We start from the raw sequence: 15445 nt of genomic DNA on the forward strand, positions 1-15445 counted from the left end.
TTCGTTATCTGTGAATGATTTTGAAGTACAATTTTTAAAACACGATAGTGTGCCATTACATTTGTGAGAACTAAACTTGTATGTTTTGATGTATGCAGATGATATGGTCATTTTTGCTGAAAGCGTACACGAGCTTCAAAATATGTTAGATGAGTTATATGAATATACAACTGACTGGGATCTCACTATTAATGTTGATAAAACAAAAAATTTTATTTTTAGGAGTGGGGGTAAAATCAAGCATACAGAAAAATGGAACCTGAATGGTCAGCCAATTGAATTTGTTGATAAATTTATATGCCTTGGTATTTTATTTAACTTTAACGGTGACTACAATTTACGCAAAAACAATTAGCCTGTCAAAGTAGAAAAGCTCTGTTCTCATTAAAATCAAAAGTTAAGAATATGTGCCTTAACACAGAAACACTATTGACACTTTTTGACACAAATGTGGCAAGTATTCTGAATTATGGTTGTGAAGTATGGGGTAGCCATACATCTTGTAATGTCAGATATGTAGAAAAGATACAGTTAAAGTTTATAAAATCTGTTTTAGGTAGGCGAAAGAACATAAATTCTGCCTCGGTTTATTTTAAAACTGGGAGGTTACCTATGAAAATCATTCGATTCTTCAGAATGTTCAAATTTTGGTTGAAAGTGTTGCGTAATGAAAATTGTATAATTAGAAATTGTTACGATGAATTATATTACAACTGTGTTGGAATGGAAAATTGTAGCAAAAATTGGGCCTATTGCATTAAACAAAAAATGTACGATATAGGGTTAGGATATATTTGGTGTGATCAGGAGAATGCAACTTCTAATTTTTTCTTTCCTATTATAAAACAGAGGTTGACTGATATGTGTGTTCACAGTTTAGTTGAACAAATTACTTGTTCGTCAAAGTGTATTATTTACAAACATGCTATTGATCACTTTTCGTTACAGTATTACCTTTGTAAACCTATACCTAATATGTATAAAAGGCACATTTGTCTAATTAGACTATCCTCTCACAATCTTGAAATTGAAACAGGTCGCCATAACAATATACTTAGAGAAAATAGAGTATGTAAAGTTTGTAAAAATGACATAGAGGACGAATACCACTTTATATTAATTTGGCCTCATTACGAGGAATTTCGACATAAATATATCAAAACGTATTATTGGTAAACCCCATTTGTTTTCAAATTTGTACAATTATTAAGTGTTCATAATGTACACGAAATTTGTAATTTAGGGAAATACCTATGTCTTGCACTTAAGGAAAGTCCGTGCTTTTACGTATCCGGTTTTAAATTTTAAACACCGACTAGAAAGTTCCATGCAGTTATAACTTCTTTGTTTGATGTTTGTAGTTTACGAGAACTGTACGAGTCAAATTTAGCATTCAAATGTGAATCTTAGATATATTTACCATGAATTATTATAGTGTGAAGTCCTCACTAGCTCCAATGGTACAAAGCAATGTAATATCTACATTGAAAGGCTCATAGGCTTAAAAGGCTCATAGCTTGCAATCTAAGCCTGAACAAGTTAAAAATCATACATAGGCGTGGTCCTCACAGAGGAATTCACACTGAATTTTAGGGAGTGTGTTTGGTTCAAAGAAACCCAGAATTATAAATCCTCAGAAAATCATCAGCAAAGTTGTTGAATATTTGAACTCTTCTTCACAAGTACTTTCAAGAAACAAAATTATTTGTACATGAGCTGTAGTTGCTAGAATGTACATATATGTTACACTATATTTATTTTTTCTATAAGTATGAGATAGCATGTATGCATTTTTATGTATTATATGATTGATAGCCAAACAAAAAAAGAATAACACACACATCAAAAAAATTGTGAGAAAAAGGAAGGGTAGGGGGTGCACCCCCCCACTCCTTGTGTTCTAATTGTCTGGTAGGACAAAATTTTCAGTATGTTTTACATATATATATATTGTCATATTCTGTTAATCTTGATTTTAAGACTGTATTTGCTGTTACAATTTACTATGTTCAAAGTGTGCAAAGAATAATTGTAAAACTTAAATTTAAAAATGGGGGTTTACATATTCAAGAGACCATTTTGCAAAATATCTCTGGTCAACTATGGTAAAATATGTTTTTTTGTTAACCTTAGATATAATTCTAAATATTTTTAAAGAAAAACTGGCATGTAAACAATTTAGATTTTGAGAATTTTTCAAAATTGCGATATTCTGTGATTTTTTTCTGAAGGATGTGAGCAGATTAAACAGCAATTGTGTATGTTTTCAATTGAATATCTTTAAAAATTCTCTCAGTAAATGAATAGCTATTGGTTTTTATATATTATAGCTTAATATGATGTGCTTTGGTGCATATTTTTAATAAAACATGAGATAATGCATTCTTGTGTTAGAATTTGGCTTTTGCATTTGGGGGTATATGTGCTCTGTAGCACATAGCATAAAAATAAACCTGCAAAGGTATGTCTTATATGGGCTTTTTAGTTAGTTTATGAGTTGTTAAAGTTATTTAAATGAAAAAAAAATTTGATTGACAGAAATTTCTAATAGTATTTACCTACCTTAAGTTGCGAGAAAACCTTGTTTAAATTTTATTCTCTGTTGCTTGCTTGAATTTGTAAACCGCCATACAATGTGATTTTTATGTATCTATGAAATTGATGTGATAAAACATATGTCTTAACCCTCTCTCTACCGTATCGGTCAATATGACCGATAGCGCGTAAAAACAGAGCTACGCAAAAGGAGTGTCTATAAATCTTTGAAACTACGGACGTAATAAATATGTTTTATATATCATATTTTTGGAAATTTTCTATATTTTTTAACTATGCAAAAATCAATTGAATAAATAAAGCCATTAAATTAAAAAAAGCATTTAAAATGAAAGATGACTTCGTCTAAATATGACGCAACACTTTGTCGCAAGGCCATTTTCCCCCTCGCTATGATTTTTTTTATTTTCCCTATGAATGCAATATTTTTTATATTTTTGAGAAGCATATATTCCCTGCTTTCAGTACATATAAAAATTATTTTTAATGCCTGGCAAAGTTATAAGAAAATAGCAATTTTTTGCACATATACGTTGTTTTACGATTTTATTTCTCAATGTTTAAACAGATCGGCGTTTTGTCTATATTTATATATGGAAATAGGGAAAAGTAAATACATCCTGTAAAAGTAGAGGAAATGTTCTTTTTGATGGACCCTTATTCGTATTATAATTCTCAGTAGTTTTTATATTACGATAAAATGAAATTGGGACATGCTGCGCGGTTTTCTTAAAAATTAGCGACAAATCGACGTTGCTAACAGCAAATCGACGCGCGTCGCACAATAAAGTGGTGAAAACTATTTGTATTGTCCTTTTTTAGTAAATTCAGTACCTGTTGATACACAAAAACAACATACATACATGTATGCAATAATCAGCCTGGTATCTCTGCTTTTTTTTAAAAAAAAAGAGAGCATAAAACCAATATTGGTTTATAACAGTTACACAACATACATGTAACTTCATAAAACACCTATTGAGAATGTTACATTGGCAGATTGAATTTAAAAAAGATTAATAAAGTACTTCAAATTCAGATATAAACGTTATATTTGTTCGGAATAGCAATAATTTTTTTCTCTGTCAAAGAAAGAAAACAAAAAAGAAGTTCGCCTATATATAGCCTGTATATTTTTATTTTTCCATGATCCGGATCGCGGGCTTCGCGGGGTTTTCTGAAAGTGTGCACGGAGAACACGCGTGTTTCCGTTTCAACGAAAACAAACAAACACAGCTTCACCGTGACTGTCACAGCGAACGCTTGTATTTTACATCTTTAAAACGACCTGATGTCAGAAGAAGAAGATGCCCTGGATCCCCTGTTGCAGGATGACCCAAACGATCATGCATTCAGTATAAATACGTACATGTAAGTTGATGTAGCCACATAGGCCGATTAAAAAGGGGAGGGGGGGGGGGATGCGGTTTTGTTATGAAAAATTCACGATTAATTAACCGCGATTTGATGCCATACTTTGTCGTTTCATGAAAGAAAATATTTATATTTTATGATATCTAAAACAAGTGAATAACACCCTGTCCGGGTCCGGCAGTGTGATTAACACCCCCCCCCCTTTCCCCCAGAATTATCTCCTTACCTGACGCGCGAGTGTAAGAAGGGGTTGTGTTTAGTGTATAATGGGATGGGGTGGTTTTAATCAGACTGGGCATTCACGACCGCTGGTGAGAAGGCTATTTTCCAAGTTTTTTCCATGTTTATAAAAGAAATTGTCTTTCTATGAAAAGAAAACACAATCTGTTAGGAAAACACAATTTGCATTATTGTAATGATAGAATTTATTATCATAATTTGAATTATTTTCTTTATTCTGTAACAGAAATAAAAACAAAATGTGTGTTTGGGCCAAAATGGGGGTGGATTAACATCAATCAAAGTCTGATTATGATAGGTTAATAAAAAATCATATTGATTTCTCTTTTATCCAAATGCATGTATTTTATATACACTTAGTAGCTTATGACCATAAATTACATGTGATCCATACATGCTGGTACTTGTATGCTATGACCTGATGGGTACGTGTCCCCTTCTTGTCGGCCTCCTCCATGGCCGAGTGGTTAGAGCATTGCGCTCAAAATCACACGGCCTCTCACCTCTGTCGGCGCGGGTTCGAATCCCGTTCGCGCCGGCAGGGCCGTAACTGCCGATGAGGCAGACGAGGCAACTGCCTCGTCTGATTTTTTGGCAAAAAAGAAAATAAAATTATATAAATGTTATATTATAGGATATATGTTTAAAATGAAGACAAGCACCTTTGTCTTTGACACCATATTACGATTCTTTACATAGTACAAATGAAACACAAACATGATAAATTGGGATTTAAAAAGTGTCATTTTCAGTCGTAAAGTCAATCGGCGGCCCCCAATCCCCTGCCTCCCCTGATTTAGAACCCTACTTACGGCCCTGGCCGGTAAGTGAGAAAGTTTTCCCAGTTTACTTTCGAAAGATCGGTGGTCTCTCCCCAGGTATCTGGATTCTCTCTTCCACCAATAAAAAAAACTGGGTGCCACCAGATAACTGAAAAATTGTTGAGTTTGGCAGAAAACATCAATCAATCAATCCCCTTCTTGCCTAGATTTTCTCTAATTTCGACTAAATCCACAGCCCATCAGAGTACCATACAAGGGGATTTAGACACTGGGTACCATTAAGAAGCAATTCAATTCAACTTTTATATCTGGGGTCATTCACTTTCCCTCAGAGTTTCAGTATTTTCGCTGGACCCTGTAGATTTTAACCCGAATTTCTTCAGTATTTACCCTCGTGTATAATATATGCTAGGCATAATGCAGATACCTACATGATACATATTTTTTTTTCATTACCCACTCTGCTACTCTCGAAATGTATAATAAAATATTCGATTAATTTCTAACACATGTATGCAATCCCTTACCTTATCTTTAAATAAATTTGAGTAAATAAATTTAAGTGCGAAACTGTTCCATGCTACTGTGAAACTTAGATTTTGCTTTTTAAACATAAACCAACAATTCTTAATTGTAATTTCTTTTCTTCTTTAAAAAGGGTATTGACATCCCAATATTTAGTGGGAAGTTCCCAGGTATCATCCGCTAGCGACAGTCTACTGCAAATCCAGACATGCATTGGAAGGATGCTGATGTGGAGGGCACAGGAACACCTGATCCCAGAACTGTGGCATTTCATTCGGGGTGACAACCTGGCTTTCAGTTGGTATGACTCTTTGAGGTTGAATATAGGGTTTAATCAGTATAAATTTGATTAACATTCAAATAAATCCAGATAATACATTCACAATTGGAATCATGGCATTATGGTACACTGATATGTGTGTACCATTTTACTGGGGGTTTTTTGTTTTGTTTTTGTGTTTTGTTTTTTCTTTTGTTTTTTTTTCTTTTATTTAATTTTTTTTTCTGCATAACTAGGGATCATATACATACAAAATGAGACAATTTCTAATTAGTTTTTAATTATAAGATATGACACGTTTTAAGGTATGGTGGCCAATACTGATTTTATTTGCAATTTTCTTTCAGATATCATATGGGACTCTATTATTCGCAGAACTGCAGATTTTATGAAGCTGTCTTTGACAGAAGATTTGGTTTTCTCCATCTGTGTTGCCACCAACCATTATGCTGAGATAGTCATATCTAGGGGGAAGGGTTGCCATATACTTCCCAAGGAAGTGTGCAGCCTCTCACTGAAGAAGGAACTGTACAGGTATTACTAGTTTTAAAAACCGATATTGTGACAGTGATTTCCAGTTTCAAAAGAATAATAAAATGCATAGTAAAAAGATTACCTTTACCAAAATTAATCTGGCTGTGAATGTAACTCATTTATTAAATGTGTACTACAATTACCTCTGATAAAATTTCATAAGTAATTAAATGCATACTTTTCAGAGGGACTTGATTATCGAAAACATTTACAGAGCCAATTTGAGTATTCAAAAGCTTTGACAATACATTAGTATTTAGGATTAAGTATTAAGAAATACTTTTTTTCCAGATTTTTGTACATTATCTTATACACGCCTGCTGTGAAGTTCCAGTCGATAGACAGATATTGGTCAACGCATGCCCCTGTCGGAACAACTCGTTATCAAAAATTATGTCTAGAAATAGGTTTCAAGAGGTTTAATATAAGAACATTTTTGTTAAATATGATGCAAGTACATTTAAATCTAGTGATTGAAAGTAAGTACTTGAACATTCGTTTATGTTGAACTTAGAGAGGAAAAATGGTTAGTACTTTTTGATAACATTTGATAAGGTGTTGTTGCTTAGCAACCAAATATAATTGAATAAAAAAAATAGATTATTTTAGATTAACAATAATTGAAAGATCTTTGTTTTAATGTTGCAATACTTATTCTATTTAATGGAACAAAATGGCAAAACATCATATTATTAGAAAATGATGGACAAGTATATAAAGTACGAAGTTTCCATTTGATGACCTTTGACCTTAATTCTCTTGATTATATTTTTTGTTAAAAACCTTTTAAAATGATGAAGATCTATTTAAAGATTATATTTTTAAAATAATATGACATTTACGAGTCATCATGGATTGTAATTACGTTTAAATTGTGTCGAATGGATGCAGAAAGGCAAATTATGGTCAAAATTGTACTATGAATGTTGTTACTTAGCAACCAAAAATATTTGTTTGTCAATAAAATTGATTAGTTTGATTTTGTTCTTTTTGTAGTATATTAAAAGGCACATTAGCTCATACATTTAGAATTTCCTATTTTTGACTCTAATCTAGTGAGAGGGGTCGTAATATATATATATCAGAGAAAAAAGATTGCAAAAATGTGCACTTATATGACCTTTGACCCCGTAGACCTATTTGAGGTCATGGGATACATTGACAAATTTTATAAGAAATTGTTCCCTGTCCAATTCCTAACAAAATTACATATCATATGCCTACCCCAAAATCGTGATCCATGCAGATTTAAATCGATTTAAAAATACTGTCATTTAGTCTTCAAAAACCTCTAAAATGTGCCGGTAGAGAAAGGGTTAAGCAATAAAGAGTAACTGAATCACTCATTCAGGTTCTAGACGTCCTCAACTTTAATAATTTCATGTTCAACGGTGAACACTACCTGCAAATTAGTGACACTGATATGGAAATAAAAATGGCGCCATCCTGTGCCAGCATCTTTATGGGGAGACTGAAACGTAGAATCCTACAATATAGGACAATTATCAAAGTCATGTTGTCTAGAGTGGGAAATAAATAGAGGTATCAAAAGACTATTTTAAAATATCCAAGACAATGTCTAACATCTAAAAATCATCAACAATGCAACTTTACGTAGCTGTAAACCTCAGTTTTCATATTACAATATTAACATATCCAATGTTTATATCTTTGACATTTTATCAGTTGAAATGATAGATATTTCCTAATGAATGCAAGGTGAAGATAACGAACAGCGATCAATCTCATAACTCCTATAAGCAATACAAAATAGATAGTTGGGCAAACACGGACCCCTGGACACACCAGAGGTGGGATCAGGTGCCTAGGAGGAGCAAGCATCCCCTGTTGACCGGTCACACCCGCCGTGAGCCCTATATCCTGATCAGGTAAACGGAGTTATCCGCAGTCAAAATCAGTGTGCCAAGAACGGCTTAACAATCGGTATGAAACACGTCAGACAGCATTTTATCCAATGATAGGTTGTATTGACGAACTAAATCTTGATAACGACCATAGAATTTGCAAAATGCTCACTTCAATCGAGACTGTTGAAACCCCTGTACCATCAACTTGTTTGTCAGTAGCTTACCTCGATTTAAAAAGTGACTATATGCAGAACAAGCTCTTGAATATCGAATCAGTTGAGATATTTAAACACCATATGCAGGTGATAATGGAATATTGCTACATAAATATGGGAAGTTGGCGATGGAGAAGCTGAAATCATCCCGTTTGTCATACAGTTGAGTTGTCAGTTTGTCGTTAATGTCTACTTTCAATAAAATATCTAAGTATGAAGCAGAACTGGAGGACTCTGTGGTGTCCTTTATTTCGAGCTCACAGGGATATATCAAATCGACACATGAATGAAAGTTATTATTGTTAATAGACAAAACGTCATCGATATATGTATATCGAAATGTCGAATTGTTTAAAGAGCATGTGAAGAATGTACATGATGAATTACATGATTGTATAAAAATAGTATGATTATTTAAACTGCTGTAGATAAACTGACAGAAATGAAAGTAAAATGTAAACATTATAAATGAATTTCATTTTTTAACACATCTGAGGGTATGAACAGCAGCGCTTCATGAATACATGTTTTTCATCTGCACTACCGTGTAGAATGACCCGTCTTTCCCGGCACCGCTTGAGTATTCAAACAAAACACACCCTTCCCTCGTAAGGAGTGTTAAAATAATTTTCTTTACCAAATAAATATTCGCTGCTATGGCCTTAAACGTCATGTATCAATACATAAGTGAATCTGAATGGATCGTAAACTACCATGGAAATAAAACAAGGTATAACCCCCAAAATTTACAACTTATTCTCTTAGAGATTTACTGTCCACTTCAGTCAATGGCATCTAATGATAATATTTAATCACTATTGTATAGAACATTAAGAATTTAAAAATTATTAGAAATTTTTAAGAACAGTTAAGGATAAAACATTTTTGACATAATCGTTTTCCTTAAAATGTTAAACTTGTACATTGTGAATTTGACTTTACCTGAATTCATCCTCTTCAATTTCTGTTTCATCAACATCGCTTCCTCTAGTGTTTCGAAGTTAGCCAGATACGCCCCCATACGGCTACAGCGAGCCTGAACAAGGAAGTAGAATACAAGCAGGACCATACGAGTTGAAACCAAAGGGGGGGTTGCCAGAAGAAACAAAAACATTAAGAAAATACGCCTGATTGAATCTGGGAGATTGATAGAAATATAACTTACAAATGCTTCGTCTGCGGAAACTTTGTCTCTGCTGATGTAATAACAATTTTTCTCATAAATATGAAATGGAGGCTTGCATTTGTCAGCTATAAATGAAACAAAACAACACAATTTAGCACTTGAACATTAATTGAGGTGACTTCTTTTTCGCTAATATTGATAATCTCAGCAAGTTTACAGCTTAACTAATTAGAAACTTTCCAAGTATGAACCAATCCAATAATTTATGTCCCAATCCAAGAAGAAACGAAAACAATCTCACAAACAATCACTGAAGATTGATATATCAGACAGTTCCAGTATCACAAACGTTGCACATCTCGATAGATATTTGATCTTACAATTAGTCTTCAATTCTTCCCAAAAAGTGTCGTTTGGTTTTTTCCATTTCATTTTATTCATGTATGAAATATTGCAACATGTCATGATTGTAATTTACAATAACAAATTGAAACCTGGCATAATCATAGCACTATGCAGTTATAACAGTTAAAGAAAAAGTAACTGTATGAATAATATGACATATGATATGGTATAATAACCTAAGGATAACCATGAAACCTTAAATAAGCTTATTTCTAATGGGGCTCTGCTTATATTGATATAACGGATATGATTAATAGAAAAACAAACATTACATGACTAGCAATTGGAATTTTGGCAGGTTTTGATTAATAGTTACATAATGCGTTGAAAACTTAGAAACTTCAGATATATTTTGATGATAGAATTCTAAAATTTTATGAAAATAAGTGTTGCCAAAATTAGACATATCCCTTCCCTTGCTGGCTGATAAGTAGCTGTAATAATGTAGCCCTCTCCGGTTTTGTTTTGTTTTGTTTTTTTTGAGGGGGGAGGGCTACAACTCCTTAGGATCTCCGTATTTTCGATCATTCTAAACATTTGCCGACTTTCTTTATGTAAATAAAATGATTATCTATGTTTCTTAGTCAATATAAATTTACAACCTGCAACTTGCGATTTGTGAGGCTCTATTCTACCGTTTTCAACAATTTCGATATATTCCAAGTTCTCGATTCATATTTGTGTGCCATGTTTGATGTACTGAAGTTTCAACTTCCGATTGTCTAGTTATTTGCATATGCCATATAAGGTAGTATTTACATCAATGGTTTTAAAAAGGTTAAGATGTAATTTTAAGTTGAAAAAACGAACAGCATAGAGTAAATTCTTTTTGCAATCATGATTTTCCTTTCTTTGTCGGAGTGGCTCGAGTACATGTAATTACTACACGCAGATTGTCAGTGTTTAGATTTTTCAGTAGATCCACTTACGAGATCTCGCGATACATGTAACCAGCATGGCTGAGCAGACGAAGAATTTTGCATGCTGTACATGCATGATGTTTAATGAAAAACACCTTTATTGGACATGCCCAAGCACAAAGTTGGTACTCCTTTTAGTGTAAACAACATTTGGGACTAATACACGGAGCTTATATTATTATCGGTTATTCATAAAATTATTTTGCACCATGGCCATTACGGAGATCCTATGGAATTGTAGCCCTATCTCGAAAACGTCAGAATAAAAAAAAATCGGATAGGGCTACATTATTGCAGCTAGCTAATAAGGATTTTACAGTTTTTATTTGACATAAAAACCAAATCGCCTTTATTATAACTCCAATTGGTATTAAATTGTTTTACGTAAGGAATTGTTTCCATCAAGTCGGATCCAAATTTTAATTTTGTGTCACAGATCAAAAATGAAATGACTCAGGATAAATTGATAATTAATGTGGTGTGATTTAGTACTTCTCGTTCAATATTTACTGCTCTGAAGTTTTTTTGTTTTAAATCATTGATCAATATAGGCAATAACGATGCAAATATTTTCAATTTGCATACACTATTATACAATAGAACTAGAAGAATAAATTTTCTCGTTACTGGTTAATACCGTGACTAACATGGTAAATGATGTAAAATAAAGCAGTTAAAAGGTAATAATAGCAATACATAGATAATATAAGATGGTATATCTAGTGGTAAATGTGCTTTTCACCGTGAAATGATGAAGATGACAAGATTGTAGAGGCTAAATCTGATCAGAATCGGTGAGAAACTGTAACCAATCAGAGCTCAATATCACAGATCAGAATTATAGATGAGTTATATCTATGAGGGAGAAGTTTTAAAGCTTATGCAAGGAATAAGAGATGGTTTGAAATGCGCAATCATGAATTAAAATACTTTAAACGATAAACAATTCACATTAAGATGATGCTTTTAAAGTAAATAATGCATTTTCAAACATTTACTTCATAAAGAGTAAGCATTAGACGGTCTTTCCACGTCTTGCTTTCACAAAGATCAGGAAGAAGGTTAGTCACCTCAACCTGGTTAGTAGATACTAGTAAACAGAGTACGTGAATAATCAATACTCACAGCAGTTACATTTTAAAATGAACACAAATAGAGGAGAAATTCCTGAGTTATTCCCCGTTCAATATGATCTAATTCTATTTCGTATATGAAGGTTTATATAACTTTACAAAATATTTGTATGAAAAGATAATTTATTTTTAAGATATGTTTAGAAAACATGTTCTTCCCATCGAGTTCAATGTAGAATTATAGGTGAAATAAATCTAAAACTAATCAAACTTTTGTAATTACCTGTTGTGAATTATTTTTATTAATACCCTCTACAAAATAATGCCATGATTACAAAACCCATCAGCTATTTATTGCCTGTGAAATATGATAGTTTAATGTCTTAGATAAGTCTCAACGAGAACTTTTTGGGGCAAGCTTTCTTATGAAATTGAATTATTGAATTATCAATACCGATACAGTAAATATCACTCATCTTTCTTATCAATGGACAAGTACCGGGTAGAAAGCTATTTCGTCGGTATTAAAAAGGTTTAGATGTAAATTTAAGTTAAAAAACGAAAAGCATAGAGTAAATTCTTTTTGCAATCATATGATTTTCCTTTCTTTGTCGGAGTGGCTCGAGTACATGTAATTACTACGCGCAGATTGTCAGTGTTTAGGTTTTTCAGTAGATCCACTTACGAGATCTCGCGATAACAAGCATGGCTGAGCAGACGAAGAATTTTGTATGCTGTACATGATGTTTAATGAAAAAAAAACCTTAATTGGACATGCCCAAGCACAAAGTTGGTACTCCTTTTAGTGTAAACAACAATTGGGACTAATACACGGAGCTTATATTATTATCGGTTATTCATGAAATTATTTTGCACCATTACGGAGATCCTATGGAATTGTAGCCCTGTCCCGAAAACGTCAGAATAAAAAAAATCCGATAGGGCTACATTATTGCAGCTAGCTAATAAGGATTTCACAGCTTTTATTTGACGTAAAAACCAAATCGCTTTTATTATAACGCCAATTGATATTAAATTGTTCTACGTAAGGAATTGTTTTCATCAAGTCGGATCCAATTTTAATTTTGTGTCACAGATCAAAAATGAAATGACTCAGGATAAATTGATAATTAATGTGGTGTGATTTAGTACTCCACGTTCAATATTTACTGCACTGAAGTTCTCTTTTTTAAATCATTGATCAATATAGGCAATAACGATGCAAATATTTTCAATTTGCATACACTATTATACGATAAAACTAGAAGAATAATTTTTCACGTTACTGGTTAATACCATGACTAGCATGGTAAATGATGTAAAATAAAGCAGTTAAAAGGAAATAATAGCAATACATAGATAATATAAGATGGTATATCTAGTGGTAAATGTGCTTTTCACCGTGAAATGATGAAGATGACAAGATTGTAGAGGCTAAATCTGATCAGAATCGGTGAGAAACTGTAACCAATCAGAGCTCAATATCACAGATCAGAATTATAGATGAGTTATATCTATGAGGGAGAAGTTTTAAAGCTTATGCAAGGAATAAGAGATGGTTTGAAATGCGCAATCATGAATTAAAATACTTTAAACGATAAACAATTCACATTAAGATGATGCTTTTAAAGTAAATAATGCATTTTCAAACATTTACTTCATAAAGAGTAAGCATTAGACGGTCTTTCCACGTCTTGCTTTCACAAAGATCAGGAAGAAGGTTAGTCACCTCAACCTGGTTAGTAGATACTAGTAAACAGAGTACGTAAATAATCAATAATCACAGCAGTTACATTTTAAAATGAACACAAATAGAGGAGGAATTCCTGAGTTATTCCCCGTTCAATATGATCTAATTCTATTTCGTATATGAAGGTTTATGTAACTTTACAAAATATTTGTATGAAAAGATAATTTATTTTTAAGATATGTTTAGAAAACATGTTCTTCCCATCGAGTTCAATGTAGAATTATAGGTGAAATAAATCTAAAACTAATCAAACTTTTGTAATTACCTGTTGTGAATTATTTTTATTTATACACTCTACAAAATGATGCCATGAGTACAAAACCCACCAGCTATTTATTGCCTGTGAAATATGATAGTTTAATATCTTAGATAAGTCTCAACGAGAACTTTTTGGGGCAAGCTTTCTTATGAAATTGAATGATTGGATTATCAATACTGATACAGTAAATGTCACTCACCTTTCTTGTCCGAACAGGCCAGTACAATTGTACCACACAACCAACACAAAAAATAAAGCCCGATGGTCATTTTGAACATCCGTCTGATTTAGCTTGGGAATGACACCTGCGACCAGTTATATTTATAAGTAAAATTCAATACAACAGATTAAGTTACATCGCGTTTACGTGATGGCACGTAAATAATTCATTATCATGGCTTAGAAAACTATATATTCCTTGTAACTACAACGGTGTTATTTTTTTCAAGAAATTTATCATATGAAACTTTCCTCTATTAAAAGACTACACTCTCATTATGCAAAAGATTGTTTCCAAAGAAAATTTTACTTGTATATTGCTCCCAAATTATTCTTTTTAAAAAACCAGTTTTATGTTTGTCCGTCTTATGAAATCAAAACAGTAATAACCACTTTGAAAAGTCCTTTCTGGTTCAACTCTTTGGGAAATAAAAAGCACTGATCAGAAATGTACGGAGGCCCATTTAGGACCTATCAAAATATATTTCTACTTTGAAATTTCAGAATTCGTTATTTCGATTTGAATTCGTTATTTCAAACTTTAAAATTCCTAAATGGATTTCCGTAGCAATGTTCACATTCTATAATAAATCTTGAATAAAGATGTGATAGTCTATGACGTTTTCGTGGAATACAAATATTGAAGTCAACTGTGCATATGAAATAATACAGTAGGGGTTAAAAAAAATTCATAGACAACGATCTTTCTTTTTTTTTTTTATCGTATCATATATTCTTTTAAATGGACCGAGTGATTTTGGCATAAAAACATTCAATGAAACATACTGTATAGATGCTAAGTACAAGAAAATAAGAACTTTATCCATTTCACCTGCATATGGTGTTCTCTCAACTGATTCGATACGCAAGAGCTTGTTCTGCGTGCGATCACTTTTGAAATCGATGCAGGCTACAGACAAACAAGCTGATGTTGCAGGGGTTTCAAGGGCATTAGCTGTCATTTTGTCACCAAAAGTTTAATGCAATGAAAATTTCTCTATATTATATATTTCAGTAATAACACCAGTATTTTATTATTTTGAAACACCTTTTCACCTTAAAGCAAGCACATGAATATGTAATTCGGGGGATTAAATAATAATTGTTTTGCAAGACAATAATTCTTCCTTATGTTATTCTTTACACTAAAAGCGGTTATCTAACGTATTTTTATTAAGTTTCTCTTGTTTTTTTTAACAAATGTTTTTATTAGTCTGTAATATATATGCCATTAGGATGTTTTGAGAGGAATGGGTTTCCATCACTTTCAACCTTCTACCCTTTAAAGAAAGCATTTTGCAAATTCTATGGTCGTTATG

The 15445-nt window shown here is 32.5% G+C and overlaps 1 protein-coding gene and 1 long non-coding RNA gene across 3 annotated transcripts in view; one reads left to right on the plus strand and one right to left on the minus strand.

Annotated features, from left to right (window-relative positions):
* The window catches only part of LOC125682720 (uncharacterized), a 29644-nt gene extending 15427 nt beyond the window's left edge, over positions 1–14217 (minus strand). Inside the window, exons 1-3 of the mRNA XM_056159436.1 lie at positions 14107–14217; positions 9540–9625; positions 9317–9410 (exon numbers count right to left, since the gene is read on the minus strand). Coding sequence (XP_056015411.1) covers positions 9317–9410; positions 9540–9625; positions 14107–14185 — 259 coding nt within the window. The 5' untranslated portion in view covers positions 14186–14217. The remainder of the gene's footprint in view (positions 1–9316; positions 9411–9539; positions 9626–14106) is intronic.
* LOC130053015 (uncharacterized) lies at positions 3742–7271 on the plus strand. Of its 2 annotated transcripts, XR_008801448.1 has the most exons (4): positions 3742–3927; positions 5611–5778; positions 6105–6291; positions 6583–7271. It is a non-coding gene; the product is annotated as an uncharacterized LOC130053015 (long non-coding RNA). The 2 variants fall into 2 exon arrangements; XR_008801454.1 differs by having other exon boundaries at positions 5611–6291.
* Positions 14218–15445: the final 1228 nt, after the last annotated feature.

The sequence above is a fragment of the Ostrea edulis genome, chromosome 1 (genome assembly GCF_947568905.1).
Source record: "Ostrea edulis chromosome 1, xbOstEdul1.1, whole genome shotgun sequence".
In the NCBI taxonomy this organism is placed as follows: domain Eukaryota; kingdom Metazoa; phylum Mollusca; class Bivalvia; order Ostreida; family Ostreidae; genus Ostrea; species Ostrea edulis.